The following is a 25,576-nucleotide window of genomic DNA, read 5'->3' on the forward strand; positions in this document are numbered from 1 at the left end:
CTTAACCACTGTGCCACCAGGAAAGTCCCTTCAGGTGGTTTTTTGTTTTGTTTGTTTGTTTGTTTTGTGGCCATGCCATGCAGCTGCAGGATCTCAGTTCCCCGACCAGGGATTGAACCTGGGCCCGCCCCCAGTGGAAGCCTGGAGTCCTAACTACTGGACCGCCAGGGAATTCCCCCTTCAGGTGTTTCTTAATGAAAATATAACCAAATACGTAAATTATATATTTTCACTCATAATCCACTTTGCTTACACCAAAGGCAGGATACTATGTACACTATCCTGTCTCTTTTTTTTATCCTGTTGTGTTTTTTAAAAATTTCGGCCTAGAGATATTTTCATACATATACTTAGAGATCTTCCTTATTTTTATTTATTTTTTTGAGAGTATAGAGTATTCTGTTGTGTGACTGTTCCGTAGTTTAAGCAGCCCTTTATTGATGGGCACTTGGGTGTTTCCATACTCTGGCTGTTAAAACAGTGCCGCAGCAGATAACTTTACACATGTGCAGGTACATGGTCAGAGGGGATTTGATTGCCAGAGGTGAGACTGTTGGATCAATGGATAAATGCCTTTGCGGTAGGTAGATATGCTTGGGTTCCCTCCATAGGATAGTATCATTTTACATTCCAGCAGTATGTGAAAATACTGGTTTCTTCACAGCTATGCCAACAGAGTATGTTGTTAATCTTTTGATTTTTTTTACCAATCTGATAGATGAAAACTCGCCTCTCAATGTAGTGTTTAATTTGTATTCTCAGCAACGTTAGCATCCTTTTAAATATTTAAGGGCTTTTTATTCTCTGTGAACTGTTGTGTTGTCCATTTTTCTTGTGGGTTGTGTATCTTTTTCTTCTCAATTTTCAAGAGAGTTCTTTAAGAAAAAATAGAGGAATTAGTCCTTTGTCTCTGATATGAATTACAACGTCTTTCTGACTTTGCTTATGGTTTTCTTTTTGCTATGCAGCAGTTTACTTTTTTTTCTATGAAGTTGAATTTTCCAGTTCTTCTTTTTTTTTATGACTTTGGGGTTTTGAGCCATGGTTAGAAAGGTCTTCCTCCCTGAGCTGGAAAGGTCTTCACCCATGTTTTATTCTGGTACTTGCGCAGTTTCATTGTTTGTATTTAAATCATCCATGCTGCTTCTCTCTTACAGTTGTGATGTCTCGATTTGTGGTGTTTTGGGCTTCACTTTCACATACTTTGAATTTGTCTCTTTCCCCTAGTTTCACTAAAGATGCAGTCTGTATGTGGGATGTTTGTTTATGGGACGGGTATTCATTCTTCTTGTTGCTGTCTATGATTTTTAGAAGAAGTGGGAAGGTTTTGGAGTAGGTCATCACCATGCTTCTTCCAGAAATGAAATGTTCTAAATTTAGTTTTTACCTACACCAAACATAATAATTTGGTGTTTTAAATTGGAAAGGGAAAACTGGAGCCTATTCAGGTAGAATTCTAAAATATTAAATTGGAACATCACAATTGTTTTGCATTAGTAAAACTTTGTTAAAATTAGCACATTGGTTATCTTATTCTCAGCTTTTAGGAAGGAGAGTCAAGACAAAGTGACACTTAGCATCTCTATGAAATCTTCGGATGCCGTAGGGGTGAGGGAGAGATGATTATGCCCAGCTTAGCACCTTTGGCCAGATTTCTTAACATTTTTTATGTTGTATTTAATTGAATGGTTGCTTTGGACATTTTGCCTTTCAGGGGCAAAAGTATTTGAGGTAAAGATGGGGATGAAAGGGTTAAAAGATGCTTACCACTCGAGGTCAGAACTATACAACTATGGAAAACACTCCTTTGTCTCAATGCCCAGTTCCTCTGGCTCTTCCCTTTTTTCAGGTTCTGTTAAAGTGCAGAGGGATGAGACAGAATTTTGCTGTTAAAGAGTATTTGCTATTGAATTTCATTGTAACCGGATCAATAACAACATTGTTACTTGGGCCATCGTGAAAATAGTTTTGTCATAGTGACTACTACCTTATGGATGTATTTGACAGAAATGGTTTCTAATTGTCTGTTGGAAAGCAAGGGGACTGTTATTAGTGGATAAAAAAGTTAGATTTGTATCCTCCTAGCACCTAACCCAGACCTGTGACGTATCAGATGACCTGACTCACTAGACCCAGCCCAGAAATAGGCAGAGGAATTCCAAAATGTGCATTGAAATTGTCTCATGGTACTAGTACCACATTAAGTAAAGATACTTACAGAATTTTCAAAATGTGAGAAGTAAAATTTCAAACGCAGTTCATTTTTCATACAGTATTGGGTTGGATGGCTTTAAATCTCCCATATTTACCATTATATATTTTTTAATCAGTATGTATATTAGTTCTATGAACGTACACTATTTCTAACCACAGTATTATACTTAGACTTAAATTTCTTAACTTGTTGCTTACTTATTAGTATCACTCATTATTGAAAGATACTAGCTGGAATTTTTTTCAGCCTAACTCTGTCCATTTTCTGCCAATAAGAAATTGTAATTATTGAATTGACTCTTCCTTAAATTCTTTGTGGTCGTTGTTAAGAAAGTAATTGTTGATAGAAATTGAGTTTTTTGTTACTCTGTATACTCTGTTGTCTGTTGGCTGATTTTTCTTAGCTGGTGGCTCATTTACTATTATAATGATAATAAAAGTGATAGGTGTGAGTGCAAGTAACTTGAGGAGCTAGAGTCTGCTTTTAAATTATCCTATATCCCTCCCGGGTCAGAGCCGGCGATAGGAAGCTAGCATACAGCAAAATATAGAGCCGGCGATAGGAAGCTAGCATACAGCAAAAAGGTCTAAGAATTATGACCTTGATCCACCTTATTGGAATGATTTGGTTTGCAGGTGACATAAAACTGAAGATTATCAGAAGTTGAATATCTGTATTACTGCTTTGGGGTATAATTTTAATTTTTAGGAAGATTATTATTTAGTTGTGTACCGATGTCTTTTGCGTCTTCCGGTCATTGGTTGTATCGCAGTGCATTAAACCGAAGGGCACTTGTTGCTATTTAGAATGCACCAACCTTCGTGCCATCCGTTTGGCTTGGGAATGTCTCCTGTCTCTTGGGCCAGATTTACAAATGTGGTCCAAAGCAGGAATTAAGGATTGCTCTAATAAATGGATTAGTAGCTTTTCCTAACTACCAGATATTGTGGTTATTAGTTATGTTTTATATAATTAGAGTTCTGGTTTCCAGAACTGGTTGCTTAGGATTAAAAATTAACTGGATGGTGGTGAAGTTGAATAGATCTAGTCAGACAAACCTGGGTTCGAGACTAGGTTCTGTCTCTTCCTGTGTGACTGACTCTGGGCAAGTTCCTTGACCTCTTAAACCCACTTTTCTCATCTGTTAAATGAGTACAATGATGCTATCTATATATATTTTATAGAGAGAGCTAAAGAGTAAATGGAATAATGCACTTAACCTTGTACCTGGTACATAGTAAGCATTCAAAAAATTGTAGCTATTATGAACATGTCTATTACAGGGCCTAATTGGAGTCTTGTTAAATATACTATTGTCATTGACTCTAAGAATCCAATGATTATAAAACTATACCATTATATTATGTACTACTAAAAAGAAATTATAGCATTAATTTTAATCCATATGTTAAAATGTTTAAAAATATTGATCTTGCAGTAGGTAAATAGGTAAGTTACATTTTAAAAAATTGTGGTAAAATACATATAACATAAAATTGACATCTTAGTCATTTTTTGTGTTGTATTGTTCAGTGACATTCAGTACAGTCATTGCTGTGCAACCGCCACCACCATCCACCTCCAGAGCTCTTTCATCACCCCAAACTGAAACTCTGTACCCATTAAACAGTCGCTCCCCATTCCCACCAGTCCCTGGTAACCACCGTTCTACTATAGACACCTCATAAAGGTCAGTTACATTTTGATGGAAATGAATGTAAGAGATCAGCAAGATCCTGTGACCATGTCCTGTTCAGCAAGATACTTGGAGAAGCGGGCATGGAGAGGAGGAAGGGACTTGAGAGTGTAGATGTGTTTGAGACAGTGGGAGGGGGAGGAACTAGGGTGGAGTATAGCAGGGATTTGTGTATCTTCATGGTTCTATCTTTGAATGTTTAAATCTTTTGGTTCATTTGAATAAAATTTCATGAAGCAGGTAAAAATACAGATTAAGGGACTTCCCTGGTGGCACAGTGGTGAAGAATCCACCTGCCAATGCAGGGGACACGGGTTTGAGCCCTGGTCAGGGAAGATCCCACATGCTGTGGAGCAGCTAGGCCCGTGTGCCACAGCTGCTGAGCCTGCGCTCTAGAGCCTGCGAGCCACAACTCCTGAGCCCGGGAGCCACAACTACTGAGCCCATGTGCCACAACTGCTGAAGCCCACGCCCTCTAGGGCCTGTGTGCCTCAACTGCTGAGCCCCTGTGCTGCAACTACTGAAGCCCATGCTCCTAGAGAGCCCGTGCTCCGCAACAAGAGAAGCCACCGGGGCTTCCCTGGTGGCGCAGTGGTTGAGAGTCCGCCTGCCGATGCAGGGGATACGGGTTCGTGCCCCAGTCCGGGAAGATCCCACATGCCGCGGAGCGGCTGGGCCCGTGAGCCATGGCCGCTGAGCCTGCGCGTCCGGAACCTGTGCTCCGCAGCGGGAGAGGCCACAACAGTGAGAGGCCCGCATACCGCCAAAAAAAAAAAAGAGAGAGAGAGAAGCCACCGCAATGAGAAGCCACCGCACTGCAACAAAGAGTAGCCCCCGCTCGCTGCAACTAGAGAAAGCCTGTGCGCAGCAATGAAGACCCAACGCAGCCAAAAAAAAAAAAATTACAGATTAATTTTTTCCCGACCACTTGGCCTCAATACTGTTTACTGAGCAACTCATCTTTTCCCTACTGATTTAAAAAAAGGTTCACTGTAGAATTTCAGAATGTTCCTTCATAAGACATTGTCAAAGGAGAACAGTCCTCCCAAGCAATCTCATATGACACCCTGTAAATTCAGAGGTAATGGAAAAGCTAACACGTAAACACAAAAATTCATTGTCAGTAATCTTGGCTCTTTTTTCCCTGTAAATGAGGCCTCTCAGTTTTTCTCTCTGTAGGAAGAACTAAATAATCAGTTATGTTTAACCCTTTTAATTTGATGCTAAATTAATTTTACTCTTTAAAGGCACTGTTAACTCCCATTTAGTTGTACCAGTTAAGAGTAACTTTGGCAGGAGGAAAGGAAATCAGTGTGCAGTGTGCCCACGTGAGTTAGGGCCTTGGAAAACCCAGCAGGAATAAACTCAGTGGTGGAAGAAGCAGAGGCAAGGCGGCAGGCAGGGAGCTTTTCCAGGGGTGCTCACCATGTCTGTTCTTAGCGCTCTCTAGGATATGCTTTGAGCTGCACTTGTGTGCTGCAAGCACTCTTAGTGAGCAGCCCGGATTGGGTTGACTTCTACTTTTAGTGCCAATCACAAAGGCAACATCAAATTCCATAAATCTATGATTTTTTTAAAATTAAGTGTATTTTTGCAATTTTAACATTCTTCAGTTTCATAAACATTTGCAGAAGGGGTGAGGGGCAAATAAATACTCTGATGGTGTGGCATTTCTTATTTTATGCTTGAGAGACATGTTCGTTTCCCCTCCTTTTCCTTTTAATCTTACTGTCTCCCCGCCACAGCGGCTTCTGAACTCCATCCTCATCTCTCCTGCTGTGACAGTTCACTAGCCTTCACAGTACCGAAGGCGCTTTCAACTCTTATTTTCCACCAACTGTCAGTTGCAAAATAAGGTTGCTTTGTTTGGGAAGGAAAGGGTAGAATCCTTTCTGAATGTCTTCTTTCCCTTTGAAGCAGGAGCACTTCAGAGACAACTGAACTGCTTTTAGGTTTTTGTTACCACCCAGCTTTTTCTTCTGATAGATCCTGCCGTGAACACAGTTCTGTTGATAACATCGATTTGTTGCTATGGAAATAGTGGTAGTGTCACAGATTCAGCTCAGTGACTTTACTTCAGGTTCAGGTGGGAGAATTGGGCAAGGCTTTAGGGGAGAACCTCATTAAAACCAAAAGTTATCAATTATAAGCAGGTGAGAGGTAAATGGAGCCAACCTTTTAGGTAATGAAAACATAAGTGTGAACCCCTAGCACATTCGCTGCATGCAGTTGAGTGCCCCAGCATGAATTCCAACCCACAAGAGTCTTTGACAAAATCACAAATTTACACTTTCTCAGAGTATTTCTTCTACTTAAGTTTAAGTCTCTTAACCCAAATTACTTGCACTAAAATGGTCTTTCTCTTTCGATCACCAGGACATGGACAGCAGCCAGCAGTTCCTCCTCCAGTCTCAGCAGCCAGTCCACCAGCCAGCAGGCCCCAGCAACAGAATGGGAGCTCGGGAGTGGGTAAGGCTGCCACGTGAGGATGCACGCTGATTGTGTGTGGCAGGCTTTCGAATGATGGTTTGAAATTTAGTCTGAGACTAAAGGGAGTTTTCAGAATGCTGTTCATGACAGTTGCTTCTTGCAGAGAATAATTCCAATTCTTCCTGGAATTATTGTAAAGTGTGTGATTGAAAAAATGATTAAAGACTGTCTTTTAGAGATACTTAATACGCTTTTTAAAAAAAAACCAGAATTATACACTGTTCTTTGTTAACAGTTTATCTGGTAGTTTCTCACTTACACCCTCTTGACTTTGTGAATTACATACCTTTTAAATTCTCGCCTTTTAACTCTTTAGGATCTGCTTATTAAATTTGGCTTGTCTGTCTCCAGGTTTCCCATCTGGGGCTCTTGTGGGTATTTATCTTAGCTTGAAGACAGTATCATTTATGTTGGTCACTGGTCCTGCTTCTCTGTCTCACGGATGAGAAATAGTTTCTTCTTCTTAACTTTCTCTTCAGCACGTCCTGAGAGGCTGTAACGGAATCACCTTGTTTACTGTCTGGCCTTTGCTTTAGGGGTCTCCTCTTGTGGGATGTTGCCATTGAACATTATGATTTGTAGAGTTTGGTTGGAATTTATTTTTAGAGTTTCTTTTTTCTGTCCCAGCTTCACATACACCACCTATTCCCCTCCCCTCAACTATTAGTTTCTATTTCTCAATGCTAAGATTCTAAGAAAAGCAGGGTTAAGACGTCACTAATGTTTCTGTGAAACTTGCAGGACATAAGTCTTTTGCCCCATTAGTCTTTGATGTTTTTATCCACCTTGCAAGAGCTAGCTATCTTCTATCCATCTCCCGTTCTAAGTGGATCTATTTATACAGATCTCTCAAATTATGTACTGTTGGAGGGGGGTGGTAGAATAGATTATCTAAAATGGTAAAGACCCTAAAAGTTACTTCCTTAGGCTAGAATACAAATAGTATGTTATTCTTCTTCCCACCCCCCACCCCTATAGGTTTATCTTTCCAGTTGTCTATCTTTGGCTTATATTGAGATTGATTTTAAAAAATCAGTTAACATTCCCTAAACACATAACTGGGTGCTGAAAGAAAAAGGACTGGAAGTGTATGGGGGGGAGGCTGCCTGCCAGCATGAAAACTGGATGTGTGTGTGTTTTATATAATTGTGTATTGTATACTAGGTATGTATATACCCGCACACATAAATATTCTGTAGAGTATGTGTGCTTCCTTGTGTCACCTTGAGGTGATTGTTACTGTTGTGTGTGTAGTCGTTTCTTGACTCCCCAGTTAGAAGAGAAAATTTGAAGATCTGGGACCGTGTATGTATATTTTTTACTAAGCCCTACAAATGCCTAGAATAGTGCAGTACGGGCTGTGGAAGCTCAATAAATAAATGCCAAGTAATGGAAGATTTACATTTCTAGCCAGATGCCATTCTGAAGAAATGTTTTGATATAGAATATATGAAATCATTGGACTAAATTATCTTTTCTGAATTTGGAGGTTGAAGCTTTATAGAAACAGCGTGCATGTAAAAGATTTCATCTGCTTCTAGGCTTTACGTAACTACATATCCTTCCCAAGTGCAAGACAGCTTCTTAGGCTTGGATAAAGGAGTCAAGAAGGGGTCACGAAAGCCAGCCACCTACTTGTCTTGAACCGAAAACTGATTCTTGCCCTTTGCTCCCAACTAAACCCAATCCCGTAAACTTCATTCTAGACTTTCCGTGCCTGTAAGACCAGTTGAGAACTGGGAGTTTTCTGGGGATGTTTTGAGGCGATATATTTATGATAGGTATCCTTCACCTCGAATGGTTCACCCGCTGTGTCCCTTAATTCCTAGCATTTCCTTTTGCTTTTTCTCTTACGCAACTAGTGACTTGTCATCAGTTTTACCAGTCAAGAAGGCTGATTTTCTTTCTCTGACCCATTATCCTGCCTGTTGATACACGGGAAAAGTTTAAGAGGGTTGACCTCCGAAATAGCAGTGTCTGGATTCATTACCATTACTATCTCGACCTCAGGGCGTAAGTCAGCAGATAGAGTCGTGAACATCTGTGTGCCCAGCCTTCTTCCTAGATCTGCCTCTAGCCTCCTGTTTCAGTCTCTGTTTGATGTCCAAATCTCTTGATTATTTAAAAGGAAAAACTTTGTCTCTCATCTTGTATGATGTCACTAGTAATTGAGAGTTCTTGCAAAACTTACTATAAAATTTAAATAAAATAATGATTGTCCTTCTTTGTGTTTGTTTTTAAAGGTTCTACTGTATCTAAGACTTTTGGTGCCTCAAAGACATTTGGAAAACCTGGAGGTCCCAGCCTAGGGAACAGCTCCGGGGGAACACAGGCCAAAGTGGTACCCATTGCCAGCCTCACCCCTTACCAGTCCAAGTGAGTTATTTCATGGAATAAGTTTAGAAGGGACTTAGAAAAGAATGTAAGAGGTTATTATGGGCTCTTGAGTTACTTATATGTGAACTTCAGGATTACCACACATAAAATAGGTTTCCTCCTTTTTTTTTCTCTAGGGGGGAGGCGATAACAAATTGTGGCAACCTTTAACTCTCAATAAAAGAATGGCAAAAAGAGCAATCATCCATAGCCTATGGAATTTCATTCGTTTTAAAAGAATTTGAAATTTAAAAGATTTAATGTTTCAAGGATCAATTGGTAGTCCTATGAGTAAGAATAAATTTTCTAATTCAGAAGGTATTTCATCTTATCATATAAACAGGTGACTTTTAGTCTAAAAATTATTACTCTGATTTAGTTGGCTAAAAGAATCTGTGCTGTTTGTATTAACCATAGTAATATAGCCTGAACAGATATTTCTTTTATATGACTTCTTTCCATTCAAAATTAATTTTAGCTGTGGAAAACTAGTGAGTACCCCTTTCAGAATTCTTTCAGCTATGTTTTTGTTTGTTCTTCAGTTCTCTGCAATGTAGGGCAGATCCGTTCCCCTGTGAAATGATGAGTAAGGTAGCTAATGTGCCAGCATCTCCACTCAGGATGGGCTCTAGGACTGGATGTCAGACCTCATATCTCCTTTCTTAGTGGCCTCTGTCTGAGGTCATAGTGCTTGAGAGTGTTTTCTTTTGGTGCCTGAACCAACACCGCGTTCCATACCCCTGTATTTATATTCAGTGTGTCTTGGAAACGAGATAGAAGTTTGGCGTCAGTTATATCAGTTCCCATGATTGAAAATAGCGGCAAAATATAATTGCTGGTATTACTGCATTTTCTAGCTGAGAACCTTTCATTAAGGGGATAGTGTTGCCTTGGTGATGCTTTTTGGAGAAGGGAGAGCGTTCATAAATTTACTTATTTGACTGGAGAATGAGTCCGTGTTAAATCACCTTGTGTGTTTTACTATTTGCTTATTCTACAAACTGTCAAACCTGGATGTCATCGTGGGGTTTTAATTAGCTGGATTAAAATACAGCTTACACTGAAAAATGGAATATGCATAAGATAAGAAAGGCTATAAGAAGATGATAGGGAATGTTTCAGATCTTTCCCAAGTAAGACTCCAAACACTAATATAATCTATTTGGTTTTTAGGTGGACTATTTGTGCTCGTGTTACCAACAAAAGTCAGATCCGTACCTGGAGCAATTCCCGAGGGGAAGGGAAACTTTTCTCTATAGAACTAGTTGATGAGAGTGTGAGTATTTGTCAAGTGGGGAAAGAGGAGTCTTCCACTCTGAGAAACAGGGCTCATCTCTGTGCAGGCCTGTGAGGTGAAGAACAATAGTAAGCCAAGAAGAAACACGATTCTTCTTGTTTTTCTTCTATTGTAGTCTTCTGATGCTGTCTGGGGGCAAAGGGTTAAAGTCATAAATAAAATCCTTGACCTCAAACGAAAGCATTTGTAGCAGTAGAAATTAGTTTTCTAAAGCTAAGTAGCCTCACGGGCAGGAGAAACCAGAGACACTGTCTGACTTGCTGGCAGCCTTAGTCGAAGCCCGAGGGGGTTATGTCTACTTAGGAGCCAGGTGGAGCTTTGGGCCACAGCAGAAGACATGAAGCAGCCTTGATATGTGATAAGTGATCGGTTTTGTGGGGGATGGATTCTGGCTGTGCAGACACTGTATGCTTTTCTTTTTTTTTCTTTTTTTTTTTTTAAATAAATTTATTTATTTTTGGCTGTGTTGGGTCTTCACTGCTGCACACAGGCTTTCTCTAATTGTGACGAGCGGGGGCTACTCTTCGTCGCGGTGCACAGGCTTCTCACTGCGGTTGCTTCTCTTGTTGCGGAGCACGGGCTCTAGGCGCGCGGGCTTCAGTAGTTGTAGCTCGTGGGCTCTAGAGCGCAGGCTCAGTAGTTGTGGCACACAGGCTTAGTTGCTCCGTGGCATGTGGGATCTCTCCAGACCAGGGATCAAACCCTTGTCCCCTGCATTGGCAGGCGGATTCTTAACCACTGCACCACCCGGGAAGTCCCTCTATATGCTTTTCTTAAACAAGACCAAACCATGATGAAGAGACGAAAAGGCCATGTTGTGGAGTCTCCACAGTCTTGTCATGCTATTTCTCTGTCCATTAGGGTTTTTTTGGGTTTTTTTGTTTTTTTTGCGGTACGCGGACCTCTCACTGTTGTGGCCTCTTCCATTGTGGAGCACAGGCTCTGGATGCGCAGGCTCAGCGGCTGTGGCTCACGGGCCCAGCCGCTCCGCGGCATGTGGGATCCTCCCGGAGGGCACGAACCCGTGTCCCCTGCATCGGCAGGCGTACTGTCAACCACTGCACCACCAGGGAAGCCCCATTAGTTTTGTTTATAACTCCTAATGTATACTTCAAGCATTCTTTTCAAACTGCTGCATATTTCCTATTTGTTGAAACCTCTAACAGGGCCGAAAATAACAGTTGGTTTGTTTTTATTTTATTTTATTTTTTTTCAAAGATGGGATAATACCCTAAAATGTATTGACTGTGAGGGCAGAATCGGTGTCAGAACCTAATTTTTTTTTTTACCAAATTATTGGTGTCATTTGGCTAAAAATTCAGCTGTTAATTTAAGTTTCTTCTCCATCTGTAGCATTTTGACGGATGGAAAAGTAAAAGTGAAAATCCAATCACAAGCAACTTGAAAGTATGACTTGTTTTTAACATTTTTGGCAGTGACTCCTGAGTATGAAGTAATTCCTCGCTGGGTGCAAACATGAGGGAAACTGGTGAATCACAGAGGCTCAGCACACTTCCCTGGGGGCTTCAGTCGTGTCACTCAGTGTTCGAAAATTTTTATTTATTTATTTTTTTAGGTTTCTAACTTGAGGTTAATGAAGCACAGTAATGGGATCAACCAGTTAAACTTGGGTTGTTTCATCAGGGTTACTAACTTGAATATGTGACTGTGAACTGTGTGTTTCTGGGGTGACTGTGCTACTGCTTTAAAGATGTCATTTTGACACTAAGATGTCCTGTTTTTCACTGGTAAAACTTGAACTCCCCAATTCTAACCTGTTCTCGCATGCTTCTGCAGGGCGAAATCAGAGCGACTGCTTTCAACGAGCAAGTGGACAAGTTCTTTCCTCTTATTGATGTGAACAAGGTACAGTAGCATGGAGTCTAGAGCGGGAACAGCCGAGCGGTGGGGTGAGGGGATGCTGACTGTTGGAGAGCTATGTGATCTGTAAAGGGTTTTTATATCCAATTTGATGGCCTATCGCACGTTCCATAGCTTGGCCTCTTTTACAGGTCTATTACTTCTCTAAAGGCACCCTGAAGATTGCCAACAAACAGTTCACAGCCGTCAAAAACGACTATGAGATGACCTTCAATAATGAGACTTCTGTCATGCCCTGTGAAGATGGTCATCATTTACCCACAGTCCAGTTTGATTTCACAGGGGTTGGTGACCTAGAGAACAAGCCTAAAGACTCACTTGTAGGTAAGTATGTGTGCGAGAATGAAGAGAGTGGTGATTATTAGTTCTGTTTGCAACACATAGGGGAGGCATGAGACTTGCGTGCTTGCTGTCCAACCTCTGGTCATGCTGTAATGGGACCTTGACCATCTCTTGCTAAAATGTTGTGCCTGTGTTTTAGACATAATCGGAATCTGCAAGAGCTATGAAGATGTCACTAAAATCACAGTGAAGTCTAACAACAGAGAAGTCTCTAAGAGGAATATCTATTTGATGGACATGTCAGGGAAAGTGGTGAATGCTACTCTGTGGGGAGAAGATGTGAGTACCCGCGTTGAGTGGTCAGAGCACGTGCAGAGAGGCAAAGACGTAAAGAGCTTCCAGGGTGGTGGTCTTGCCCCGGAAGCGGTGGGGCTCTGGCCATGTCGGCTGTGTAGACCCTTCTTAATGAAGGGTTGGACTATCTGGGGAGTATTTGAAAACCTTTATTTGATTTACTTCTGTGAGATTTGCTGATTTAGATTTTACATAGTGAAACGCTCTTTCCTCTAATTCTCAATTAGTTTTGATGTGTGTGAGTTTCTCTTGTATAGATTCCATGTGCCATTTATTGCATTCACTCTACTGTTGGCTGTTTCCCTTGTTTTCTGTAAAAATGTTTTGTGCATTCTTCCCGCTAGTGACAATTGTTTGTATTTGTTTGGTGTCTTTGTTATTATGCAGGCTGATAGATTTGATGGTTCTAGACAACCCGTGATGGCGATCAAAGGAGCCAGAGTTTCTGATTTTGGTGGACGGAGCCTCTCTGTACTGTCTTCGAGTACTGTCATTGTGAACCCTGACATCCCAGAGGCCTACAAGCTTCGTGGATGGTAGGTTTTATGGGGCTAAACACAAGGGTTATTTGAGCCTTAGTTTGGAGAAGAGCTGGTTCTTTTGGTTCCCACGATCGGTATATGAGCTGTCTGCCAAGCAGAGAGCTTCATTTCTGGGTGGAGCAGTGCCTGTATTTCTTGGAGACATTGTGCCTTCTGAAAGGATGGCTCTAAAGCCCTTCAACTGACAGACCTGTAATCCCATGACAAACCTGGAGAGTCGCAGGGAGCAATTAGGACGGGAATGCTGCCTGCTGACCTGGATCCTGCGAAGCAGGTGAGGCCGGCGGTAGCAGCTGTATGGTGAAGCTCTGTGAGCGGAGGCATCTTTCTTTTCATGACTCAAAGCTGTGGGCTTCTGCAGCGTCGGGGGAGAGAGTGCTTCTTTTTCCGTCCAGTCTCTGGTGCCGATTGCATCTTCTAGTATGTATTCACTGGACTCTGATCAAGTGCGGTGGGCACAATGGGCCTTTGTGGGCATTGCGTTGTTATTCGTGAAGCGCTCGGGGGATGAGGAGAGCCTACTAAAATCTCCTCACTATGTCTAGCTGTTTAGGGTGTTAAAACGATGCTTTAAAAGAGCACTTCAAACTGAAGCATGGTATGCAGGCATTGATGTGGTCAGGGAAAGCCCTGGAACTAGCTTGAGCTTAAATAATTTGTGTAGCTGTGGTCACAGGGGGGAGTGTGTTGGTTTCCAACCATGTCTTAGGGTTTGAGTGACTAAGGAATTAGCTCATATTACATACTCCCCATTTTTATTTGAGCCTAATGTGAACCAGTTACGCTAGTATTTGAATAGTTTCATGAAATATCTACTGGCATGATCATGTCACTTAAGCCAGCCTTGTGCATGTGGCCCCTGTGGATCTGTATTTAACTCTTCTGGTAGCTGGCATCGCATTATAAGGGAAGGCTCATTCGTTAATAACCCGACCAGATGTAATCACAGCTTTGGTTTGTTCTTATTGCTTGATTTTCTTTCAGGCACTGGAGCTCGACCCCAGTTCAATTGCGTGCCCACATTAAGGTCTTCGTATTTTTTTGTCGATAATTGTGATCCCAGTCAACATAAAAGACATGGCTGCCTCTAGAATAAAAGAACTTGGCATTGATCAAAGAGAAGCTCAGTGTACACATCCCACTAGGCAAGGACTGGAGATGTTTAGATCTTGGTTGCAACGATGTGGAGTTTTTACTGTAAGAAGGGCTGCCTCTCTCCTTGCTCTGTTGACTCCGGTTAGCTGTCTTCGGTGGCAAATGTCTCCTTGGAATTTTTGAAACCGTAAACTCATGTAGCTAGTTGTGGTGAAACAGATTTATGGACCTTGCTGTGCCTCTGTGACAGATTTAGCCACTGATCTGACAGAACAAAAAGGCAATTGTCTGCAGCTTAGGGCGGCATCCATTCTGTTCCGTGCTCTCTTTTTAAGGAGCCTGTTCTGTATGTGGTTACTTCTAGTTATCCTCCTTTTGGGTAACATTGGCATGTTTTTAATCTCAGACTGACTCTTCCCTGCCACAAGTACGTTTCTGAGACACTTCCTCTCGGGCCCCCTTTCCTTCATATTAGCTGATATGTGATCAAGAAATATAATCAATTTTATAATAATTTAACATAAATTAATTTCAACTTTAATAACGGCATAAATGGGACTTCCCTGGTGGCGCACCCAGTGGTTAAGAATCCACCTTCCGGGCTTCCCTGGTGGCGCAGTGGTTGAGAGTCTGCCTGCCGATGCAGGGGACATGGGTTCGTGCCTGGTCCGGGAAGATCCCACATGCCGCGGAGCGGCTGGGCCCGTGAGCCATGGCTTTTGAGCCTGCACATCCGGAGCCTGTGTTCCGCAACGAGAGAGGCCACAACAGTGAGAGGCCCGCGTACCGAAAAAAAAAAAAGAATCCGCCTTCCAATGCAGGGGACGTGGGTTCAGTCCCTGGTGTGGGAAGATCCCACATGCTGCGGAGCAACTAAGCCCGTGCGCCACAACTACTGAGCCTGCACACTAGAGCCCGTGAGCCACAACTACTGAGCCCGCGTGCCACAACTACTGAAGCCCGCGTGCCTAAAGCCTGTGCTCCGCAAAAAGAGACGCCACAGCAATGAGAAGCCCGCGCACCACAACAAAGAGTAGCCCCCGCTTGCTGCAACTAGAGAAAGCCCCCATGCAGCAACAAAGACCCAACACAGCCAAAAAGAAAATTAAAAAAAGAAAATAGGGCTTCCCTGGTGGCGCAGTGGTTGAGAGTCCGCCTGCCGATGCAGGGGACACGGGTTCGTGCCCCGGTCTGGGAAGATCCCACATGCCGCGGAGCGGCTGGGCCCGTGAGCCATGGCCGCTGAGCCTGCGCGTCCGGAGCCTGTCCTCCGCAACGGGAGAGGCCACAACAGTGAGAGGCCCGCGTAACGCATAAAAAAAAAAAAAAAAAAAAAAAGAAAATAACTTAAAAAAAATATATATATATATTGGCGTGAGTAAAATCTCGCTAAGAAGGTAAATCTACAAGCAGACAGATAAATACCTTCTAATAAATTACTTTGAATCTTATAATCTTTTGAAATTATACCAGGCTTAAAAGATCTTGCACCATGGGAACACTTTTTGCTACCCTGTTAAAATATGTCCTGTCCCTTTCTATCCTGATACATTTCAGTGATGATAAAAATGCAGCTGCTGAGCAAAAATGAGCATCAGTAGCCCAAAGAACTATACTACAGCTCTCCATTGTTGCTTTTTTTGTTGTTGACTTTCCAGGTTACTGTTTTTAGGCCTTGGGCCCTCCGGCCAGTGTTGATATGCAAAGCTAATTCAATAAAAGTTTCTGTGGTAGTTGGGCACTGTCTTTCTTGACCACTGGGGGGCATCAAAGCAATTGAGATAAAAAAGAGGTCATTCCATTTCTTCAATAGACTTAAGGTACAATGAGGAAGATACTACCATCAGCTCACTTGGCCGTGACCTATGAAAGGGTGAGGGGTGGGGGTGGGGGTGGGGCTTCGGCTTCCCTGGTGGCTCAGTGGTTAAGAATCCGCCTGCCAATGCAGGGGACGCGTGTTTGAGCCCTGGTCCGGGAAGATCCCACATGCTGCAGAGCAACTAAGCCCGTGCGCCACAACTACTGAGGCCGCTCTAGAGACCATGAGCCACAACTACTGAGCCTGCATGCCACAACTGCTGAGCCCATGTGCCACAACTACTGAAGCCCGTGTGCCACAACTGCTGAAGCCCGCACACCTAGAACCCGTGCTCCACAACAAGAGAAGCCACCACAATAAGAAGCCCACGTACTGCAACGAAGAGTAGCCTGCGCTCGCCACAAGTAGAGAAAGCCCGTGCAACGAAGACCCAACACAGCCAAAAAAAGCAAAAAAGAAAGAAAGAAAAAGAAGAAGTTGGGTGGGGAGTGGATAGCCCATATATAGCATGTAGGAACAAGTATCATATTCAATAAGCATATATAGTGCCTGTTATTCTTTGTTTTTCAGGTTTGACTCGGAAGGACAAGCCTTAGCTGGCGTTTCCATCTCTGATCTAAAGAGTGGAGGAATAGGAGGGAGCAACACCAACTGGAAAACTTTATATGAGGTTAAATCAGAGAACTTGGGCCAAGGTGACAAGGTATCTGCATTCCTAACTTTCTTCACAAAAGCATGTAAAATGTGCGAGACAGTAGTTTTCAGATTCCCTTTGTGGTACCAGCTGTTAGACCTTAATTCAGAGCTATGAGTCTCACCTGGGGCTCTGCCCAGAGCATGGCATGATGGTTGAGGATCCCAGCCAGAATGAAGGAGCTGTGCTTTCTAATAGGAGTATGTTACATCCCTCAGGTAGGTTGAGGCAGAAAGATGTTCAAGCTTTGACTTAGAGAGTTGTGTAGTTCTCAGAGGGATCTTAGCTAAGTGGTAGTAATCAGGTTGTGTATTTTATGAGCTGCCTTGAGGTCCATATGTCTTTTCTCTGATTGTTCCTGCAAACTGAAATGCCCGTATACCAAGAAGGTGGCTTTTGAGATTATAGCTCACACCGAGCATTAGTCTCAGCATCAGACATCAGGCAGCTCACATGTGTGCCCTCACTGGCTGTAGAATATTAACGTCTCGTGGGCTGAGCGCTGCTGGTATTCTCTGACAAGAATGGCTCTGGTATTTGACTTTAGTTGCAACTTCCCTTTTAATGTTTGTATCTAATGACCCTCCTCCCATCTTAATCTAAACCTGTATTCTGTCAGCAATTCAATATTTAAATCATTCATTTCTCCTTTATGCTCCCCAAACCAGTAATTCCTGCTATATTATTTTCATATTATACAATATAGTTTTTATTCCTTACTGTCCCATTTCGCTATACTCTCTTATTCGTCATTGTCAGTGACTGCAATTCATAATGCTGTTATACAGCGTCCTGAGAATGAAACACTGGACAGATCTGTGTCTCTTGTCAACCAGTCTCTTTCTTAGATCTAGGGGTAGACAGTATGTAACAAGAAATCAGGCCTAGAGGGTACCTGTTCGCACCCAAACTTTCAAGTCACACTTTGAATCTGGACCTTACTTGGAAATACAGAAACATCCTTCAGGCATTCTCCTCAGAGACTCCCCTTCTCTAGGGCCTTTTAGAGTGAGGATTTGCCCAGGCTCTTTAAACATCCACCGTATTGTTTTGCCTCTTCTGTTCTGAAACATCAGGAAGCCCCAGAGGCTGCTGACCTGGCCCTGAATTGAGTACACCCAGAGGGAACTGCTTGCCCCCCAAAATTACTCATCCCGTATCCTTTCCGTGAGAGTTAAAAGGCAAAGCAAATAGCAACATAAAGCCCATGCACATGACTTGGCCCTTGCTACACTTACTTATCAGTGAGGTCTCCACTTTGAAGACACTTGTTCAGTCTTTTTGCATTCTGAATTTGATGACTTAGACCAGGGATTCACAAACAGGCCCACGGGCCATATCCAGCCTGCTGCCTGTTGTAAATACAAGCGCACTGAAACCAGCCACCTGCTCTCAGCTCCATACTGTCTGTGAACGATCTTGCACCACAGACTGTGACCCAATGGCTTGTAAAGCCTGAATTAGTAACTGTCTAGCTTTTTACAGAACAAGCTTGCTGACACCTGGCCAAATAGAGGTAAAGTTGAATCTAGACGCGAGAAATCATTGCTGTTGTTTTTAATGTGGGAGGAATGGTTGAACATAACTGCTAGATTTTACTGCATTCCTCTGTATTTCCTGGTTCTGTTACCTTTGGATGGTCAGAGGAACAGGAGGAACACGTCTTTGTCTCTTGAAGTCTTTGTCTTTCATATAATCTGTTTCAGTTTTAATTAATTTAGTCTAATTTAGAATTAATTCTTTTATTATTAAGGAATAATATGCTTTATAACTTGGCTTATTACCTTCATGGGTTTTATAATCAGCACAAGTGACTTCTAAAACTATAGAATGAATTATTCCCAGTAATCACATTGCGATCATGAGAATTAGAATATGTAAACACTTACCCCTCATGTGTAAGGGCAAGTCCAGTCCTGAACATAGGCCTGTGCTCTGTGTCTCATGTCACTCTTTTCTGCGGAAGCCCGACTATTTTAGCTCTGTGGCGACAGTGGTGTATCTTCGCAAAGAGAACTGTATGTACCAGGCCTGCCCAACTCAGGACTGCAATAAGAAAGTGATTGATCAACAGAATGGATTGTACCGCTGCGAGAAGTGTGACAGTGAATTTCCCAATTTCAAGTACCGCATGATCCTGTCAGTAAGTAGAATGGGTGGATGAGGACCACTGTGGTGTTTCTTGAGTGCCTACCAAGTGCCCGGCACTGTCTTTAGTTCTGGCTTTCCAGTTGTCTGGGATGCCAGCAGTGACTGAGAGCTGTCTTATGGAGTGCCTCCTGGTGACTGAAGGATGTACAATTTAAAATGCAGAGGACTTTGGTGGCTTGTTCAAAACCTTTAGTCCAAAGGCCATTGTGGCTGGACGGCCACTGAGTCCCTTGTGTCCAGATTCTGTGTCTGAAGGAGAGTTTAGTTGGGCTGTGGCTCCACTGAGATCTGAAATCACACATACACACCACATCGTGTTCCTGCTGTGATCCAGACTTACATTTTGAACTTCTTTCTTGGATACTTTTTACGTTCTTTGGAAAGAATATGGCATATATAGTGGAAATGGGTTTTTTCCCTGGAAATTATTTTAATGAGTAGAAAAAGTTAATCTCCCTGTCTCCTTAGTGTGTCTTCCTTTCATTATTTCTTTGCAGAAATAACGTAAAGTTGTGTTTTTCAGGCAAATATTGCTGACTTTCAAGAGAATCAGTGGGTCACATGTTTCCAGGAGTCTGCAGAGGCCATCCTTGGACAAAGCACTGCTTACCTTGGGGAGTTAAAAGAGAAGGTCGGCCGCATCTTGTCTTATTACTGTAATAGTTCCCATGCTGTAACACTTACCCAGTTTTTGTTCTTTAATACTTTTTGGTTTGCTGCTTTTGGGTGTTGTATAGTTTCTCACTGATGATTATTTGAGAGCTCATCCGATTCTGTCTAATTGTGTCCACCTTGGATGTGCTAACAATGAGGCATGAAGTAATGTATAGAAAATGCTTTAAAAACAGCACTTCCAGCATTTTTTTCTCCCGTTACTGTTAGCACACCAAGAGTTGGTGTGCCTGCAATCACCTGAGGTCTGGAAGGTGTCTTCTGAAATAAGCTGAAGTACAGATGTGCTTTTTTTTTTTTTTTTTGAGTCTGTGTTGGACTTTAAGTCCATTATGGTTTATCCCGGGACATTGAATAGTTCCCTGTGCTACAGTAAGACCTTCTTATCCATTCTAAATGTAATAGTTTACATCTACTAACCCCAAACTCCCCCAGTCCATCCCTCTCTCCCCACCTTGGTAACCACAAGTCTGTTCTCTATGTCTGTGAGTCTGTTTCTTCTTTGTAGATAGGTTCATTTGTGTGATATTTTAGATTCCACAGGTATGGTATTTGTCTTTCTTTTTCTGACTTATTTAGTATGATAATCTCTAGTTGCATCCGTGTTGCTGCAAATGGCATTATTTCATTCTTTTTCATGGATGAGTAGTATTCCATTGTGTATATGTACCACATCTTTATCCATTCCAGATGTGCCTTTTTAATGTAATAAACAGTTTTCTGAAAAGTTGAATCAAATCCTGGTTTAAATTCACGTATAAGGTACTTGCTTATTTCATGTTGTCAGGTGGAATTCTTACGAAATAACTTTCTTTCATAAGATAACTTTCTCCATTTCATTTTTATAAATTAGTATTTTCACATATTAGTTTTATTTAATTCAGGGAATAGATTACTAATTATCCTAAACTTAAGAAAGGTACTTGCTCAGATAAAACATGTAAAGACCAATAAAAGCTATATTTTCTGGGCCACACAAATTAGCATCTATCTGCAGCTTTTTTTCCCCTGTTTTCCTCCAAATCAGTTAGGACACTTATAAAAGCCACTAACAAAAAAAGGGTTTGTCATTTGTTTTGGTGTGTGTGTGTTTTTCTTTTCTGTCTTCTATTCTGTCCGTTTAGCTCTGCCCCTGTGTCTCTTTGAAATTGTCCATGAGCTCTCTAAAAATAATCCCAACAAGCCCTTTTACAGAAATAACGAATTGACTTTAAAGTATGATGGTATCTTTTATCTGTTTTGCCTGGTCCTCTATTTTCATATCAGATTTTAAGGCTCGAGGCAGCCTTTCAGGATTTTTTATGAGCTTATTACATTTGGCTGGTTTCACTGCCAGTGAATGAGGACATATAGAAACTCTTCCCTCAGGAACTATGATATTCTTAGAGTATGCGCTCCATGCTTTCACTGATCTTGAAAGAATGATGGCAGCTGGTATGATTTTCTGAAGGTTTAACACATTGTTTTATTTACATACCCGAAAGCCTGAGGACTTTGTGTGTGTGTGTGTAGTAACCTTTACACAAAACAGTTCTATATATAATAAAGCTATTTTCACGTTTCAGGTGGCTTGCAAAGATAATACTTGACTGATATGAACTGTTTTTTAAAAAGTTCTTGTACATTTATTTTATGCATATTTATATAAAATGCTTTCTCTAAAAAAAAAAAAAAAAAAAATGCTTTCTCTGATCCCTGTTTACCAGACTTTTTTTTTTTTTTAGTTTAGCAGCTTAATCAAATAGTATTTGAGGGTCCAGAGAAAGAGGGAGAGGGGAGTATCGTTTTTAAACTTTTTCCCTAACCTTTGCCTACTTTTCCTGTCTTCCTCACTTCCTCTCCAAATCCATAGCTGTAAATCCAGAGGCTGAAATAATGCACGTGACAACTTGAACTTTTTTCTGAGTGTGTCCTCCCATTCTTTTTTTTTTTTTTTTTTTTTTTTTTTTGCGGTACGCGGGCCTCTCACTGCTGTGGCCTCTCCCGTTGCGGAGCACAGGCTCCGGACGCGCAGGCTCAGCGGCCATGGCTCACGGGCCTAGCCGCTCCGCGGCACGTGGGATCTTCCCGGACCGGGGCACGAACCCGCGTCCCCTGCATCGGCAGGCGGACTCCCAACCACTGCGCCACCAGGGAAGCCCATGTCCTCCCATTCTTAATTTGTGATGAAGATGCTGAGCCTCAGATCTATTCCATCACAGACTTTTAAAGTTTAGAAATGTGTTTCCTAAGAGTGTTTCAGTTTCTTTTTTATTGTGATAAAATATACATAAAACTTACCATTTTAACCATTTTTAAGTGTAAGTTCAGTGGCATTAAATACGTTCACTTTGTTGCACAACCATCACTGTCGTCAGGCTCGAGAACCTTTTCATCCTCCTAAGCCGAAACTCTGGACCCATTAAACACTAACTCTCCACCGCCCCTGGCAGCCATCATTCCACTTTCCGTCCTTATGAATTTGAGTACTCTAGGTAGAGTCTTTTAATTTTTAATAAAATTCTACCAAAACAGTTTTATGTGATGAAATGTCACCTTAGTCATTCCTAAGAACTTTTAAACCACTGGGGGTGATCATTTTCTCAAGGATTTTCCTCAAAGTCTTTTCAGGTATCTTATGGACATTTTCGGATGGTCTGGTAGTCTCCATGCCTACCGTTTTGCGTTTGTTTTTGCAGAACGAGCAAGCGTTTGAGGAAGTTTTCCAGAATGCCAACTTCAGATCTTTTACATTCAGGATCAGGGTCAAATTGGAGACCTACAATGTAAGTGACATCGCCCAAGGTGCAGGAGGGTTAGCAGTGGGGGACTGCTGTTTGTCACCCCCAGCAACATTATAGTGTTAACTGTCACTTCCCTGCTTACTGTGTTCCAGACCCAACGCTAAGCACCCTGCATTTATTACTCACTGAATCTCCCCAGCACTGGGGTACCAAGCATCGTCCTGTTTTCAGATGAGGAAACAGCCTTAAAGAGAGGTTCAGGGTCTCATCCAGTGTCAACATCCAGAGAAAAAATGCTATGTGGCCTTTTTTTTTTTTTGGCTGTGCCCTGCGGCAAGCCAGATCTTAGTTTCCCCAGGGATCAAACCTGCGCCCCCTGCATTGGGAGTGCGGAGTCTTAACCACTGGACCTCCAGGGAAGTCCCGCTGTGTGGCCTTTTCAGTTAAAACCTGGGGGTTTTTGGTTTGTGTCCCGACAAAATGGACTCACATCTTCCACATGGTTTGGGTTTCTAAAGTCAGTATGTGAAACAAAGACCATATGTAGTTAAAATTACCTTGAAAATTCCTTAAATTGCTCATGACATCATACGGTTGTAAAGTCATGATGAAACAGCCTTTATTGAGTACTTACTATCTGCCAGATACTGTTCTACACCCTTTGCATACATTGTCTCGCTTCATCCTGGCAGTAACCCTATGTGTAGAAACTATTGTTAGCCCCGTTTTTACCAGCAAAACAAGGTAGGCATACGGAGAATGAGTAACTTGCCGAAACTCATATGCTAGCAAGTGGCAGAGCTAATAATGGCACACAGGCAGTCCAGCCTCAGAGCTTTGCTCTCAACCATGCTTAGAAATACGACTGGGTTTAGTCAGTACAGAGCACACTGTAGCGTGTGAGCCCCTGAGCTGGCCTCACCCTGTTCTGCCTCTGCAGGCAACGTCCAACCTAGTGAACCTGTGAACCTGCGGCAAGGGGAGAGAATTCAGAAAACTCCTCTGCTTGCCTCAGGGTTTACTCATTCTGTTTTATTGTCAGACCTTAACCCTAATACCTGCTGATAGCTGTGCTTGGTTTTGTGAGCATTAAATGAGACAGGGACTCCAGATGTCAGTGATAACGATGTCAGGGTGGTGGATGTCAGGGTGGTGTCGGGAGGGAGGGATGGAAGGGTTGCTCGGTCCCTGAGTGGTGTGGACAGGGCAGGTGAAGGGCAGCGAGGTCGCCTCTCTCAGGGCTGAGGTGGGCCCATGGCAGGCCTCCCTCCTCTGCCGTGGGTGCTTCTCCGCTCCCCACGGCCCCTGCTTTCAGAGCCAGCTGTGTGGCTTTAGGAAGTCACTGTCTCCTCTGGGCTCCTGTTTCCCCCTCTGTAAAGAGAATAAATTGAACTTCATGAATCCTCTGAGGTCCATCGCGCTTGGAGTCTAGGTTCCTGAGCATTTGGGAGTGCGAGGGACAGGTGAGAGGGATCTGTATCGAAGGGAGGCCTTTGTCCACTCTCCCGGCCCCAGAAACTCTGCCCTGGGCTCTCACCATCATTGTTTCCTTATTGGAATGACAGAACTCTGAACCCAGCGTGTCTTTGTGATTTCTCCTGCTGGGATCGTTGAAACCATTGCCCCATGGCCACAGGCTTTCCTTCATTCACAAATCGCTTTTCTCTTTTCAAAGGATGAGTCTCGAATTAAGGCCACTGTGATGGACGTGAAGCCCGTGGACTACAGAGAATATGGCAGAAGGTTGATCGTGAGCATCAGGAGAAACGCTGCGGCGATGTGAGCCAAGCCTGCTAACGGGGCAGGAGTCTGTAGACAGAGGGCTAAAGCGAACTGACCCCCGACCCCGACCCCCGCCCCGCCCCGCCGCGCCTGACGACTCTGCGTTAGCTGCACGGTGTGGAGTGCCTCTCTGTGGGGGACTAAGCCATTGCCTCTTGTGCGCATCCAGGAACCCACTGGCAGCAAAGGGAAATCTGCTCGGAGGGCTGTGGTGTAAACCGTGTCAGACCTCAGGGTCAGCTGGCGGGGAGTGTAGTACCAGTCACTCCTTCTGTCTTTAGGCTTTTGTCAGTTTTATTAAGATTTCCTTATCTTCAACCAGGAATTATGTCACAAGTAATTGGCCCTAAATCTGCAGGCGGTGAAATCAGTGATGTAAGTAGGGTTTCCACTTCTCCAGTGGTGACGCCTCCACGGCTCGGGTCCCTTCGCGGGAGGGAGAGCCGAGACGTGGTTGTGCAGAGGAGCCTGGGTGTTTCAGTAGGCGTGTCTTCCCGGGCACCTGGGTGTGTCAGTAGGCGTGTCTTCCTGGGCACCTGGGTGTTTCAGTAGGCGTGTCTTCCTGGGCTCAGAGGCTCTCTTTCTAGAGGTGCCACATAGTTGTTAATGCTTAGAGTGGCAGTAGGGTAGAATTATTAATCAGTCATATCTTTTCTAGCTGAAAATATCCTTCCTTCAGGGTCTAATAGACTGAGTCCGATGGGTCTGATACTAATCAAAATTGTCTCTTCTGAGGAAGGCTGATAAGCATTGACTTGCCGTCCCCTAGGGACATCCAGGCAGCTACAGAGCATTGCTTCAGTTTTCCCTTCAGTTAATGTTGCCTTTTGGTTGGTATGCCTTTTCTACCTGTACATATTTCTTGCATTTGTATGTTTACTTTCTTGATTAAAGCTATGTTAAATAGAAGGGATTTTGAAAGGAGAAGCCCTTTGTTTCCATTGCTTTGTTTAATAAACAGTATAGTCTCTGCTTGTGAATCCCACTTTCTTTGAATGCAAAGGGCTCTTGTAACTGGAAAGCAATTAATTAGCCTTCATAATAAATGTTCCCTGGGGGGAGATATTAACTCATTACAAACTCGAAGATTAGTCCAAAGCATGGAGATGATTCTTCCTAGTGTTTGCAGCCCTGAAATGCATCTTTAAAAGAATGAAAAGACCCCAAACGAAAGGCCGTTGTGCCCTGGAATGCTGGTGATCTGGCGGCGCTTCGGGATTTTATTGATGTTTACACAGCAGTCTTAACACCACCCAGGCTTTGAAATGTGAACAGACAGTGAGCTGGGAAGAAAACAGTAATTACGCTGCTGGGCTTTTCAGTCGGGAGAGCGTGCTTCCTCTCTGTGTTCCTAATCGTATTAATTACCTATCTGGTTGCTGCAGCCCACCGCTTGGCATTTGCTGCGCAGCTCTCTGCAAGCATCTAGGCAGCGTCGCAGTCTTCCTGCGGCACCAGGCCCTGGTTTTTAATCTGGGCGAGTGGGGCACGTGGAGGCCCTTGGTGG

The 25,576-nt window shown here is 42.9% G+C and overlaps 1 protein-coding gene across 1 annotated transcript in view; it reads left to right on the forward strand.

The window, feature by feature from the left end:
- RPA1 (replication protein A1) overlaps nt 1-25,042 on the forward strand; it is a 53,968-nt gene extending 28,926 nt beyond the window's left edge. The window contains exons 6-18 of the mRNA XM_065896898.1: nt 6,288-6,380; nt 8,645-8,777; nt 9,951-10,053; nt 11,872-11,940; nt 12,087-12,279; nt 12,437-12,576; nt 12,979-13,127; nt 16,618-16,750; nt 18,708-18,884; nt 19,416-19,523; nt 22,243-22,329; nt 23,963-24,553; nt 24,622-25,042. Coding sequence (XP_065752970.1) covers nt 6,288-6,380; nt 8,645-8,777; nt 9,951-10,053; nt 11,872-11,940; nt 12,087-12,279; nt 12,437-12,576; nt 12,979-13,127; nt 16,618-16,750; nt 18,708-18,884; nt 19,416-19,523; nt 22,243-22,329; nt 23,963-24,070 — 1,493 coding nt within the window. The 3' untranslated portion in view covers nt 24,071-24,553; nt 24,622-25,042. The remainder of the gene's footprint in view (nt 1-6,287; nt 6,381-8,644; nt 8,778-9,950; nt 10,054-11,871; nt 11,941-12,086; nt 12,280-12,436; nt 12,577-12,978; nt 13,128-16,617; nt 16,751-18,707; nt 18,885-19,415; nt 19,524-22,242; nt 22,330-23,962; nt 24,554-24,621) is intronic.
- Nucleotides 25,043-25,576: the final 534 nt, after the last annotated feature.

Source organism: Phocoena phocoena, chromosome 19 (assembly GCF_963924675.1).
Source record: "Phocoena phocoena chromosome 19, mPhoPho1.1, whole genome shotgun sequence".
NCBI classification, from domain to species: Eukaryota; Metazoa; Chordata; class Mammalia; order Artiodactyla; family Phocoenidae; genus Phocoena; species Phocoena phocoena.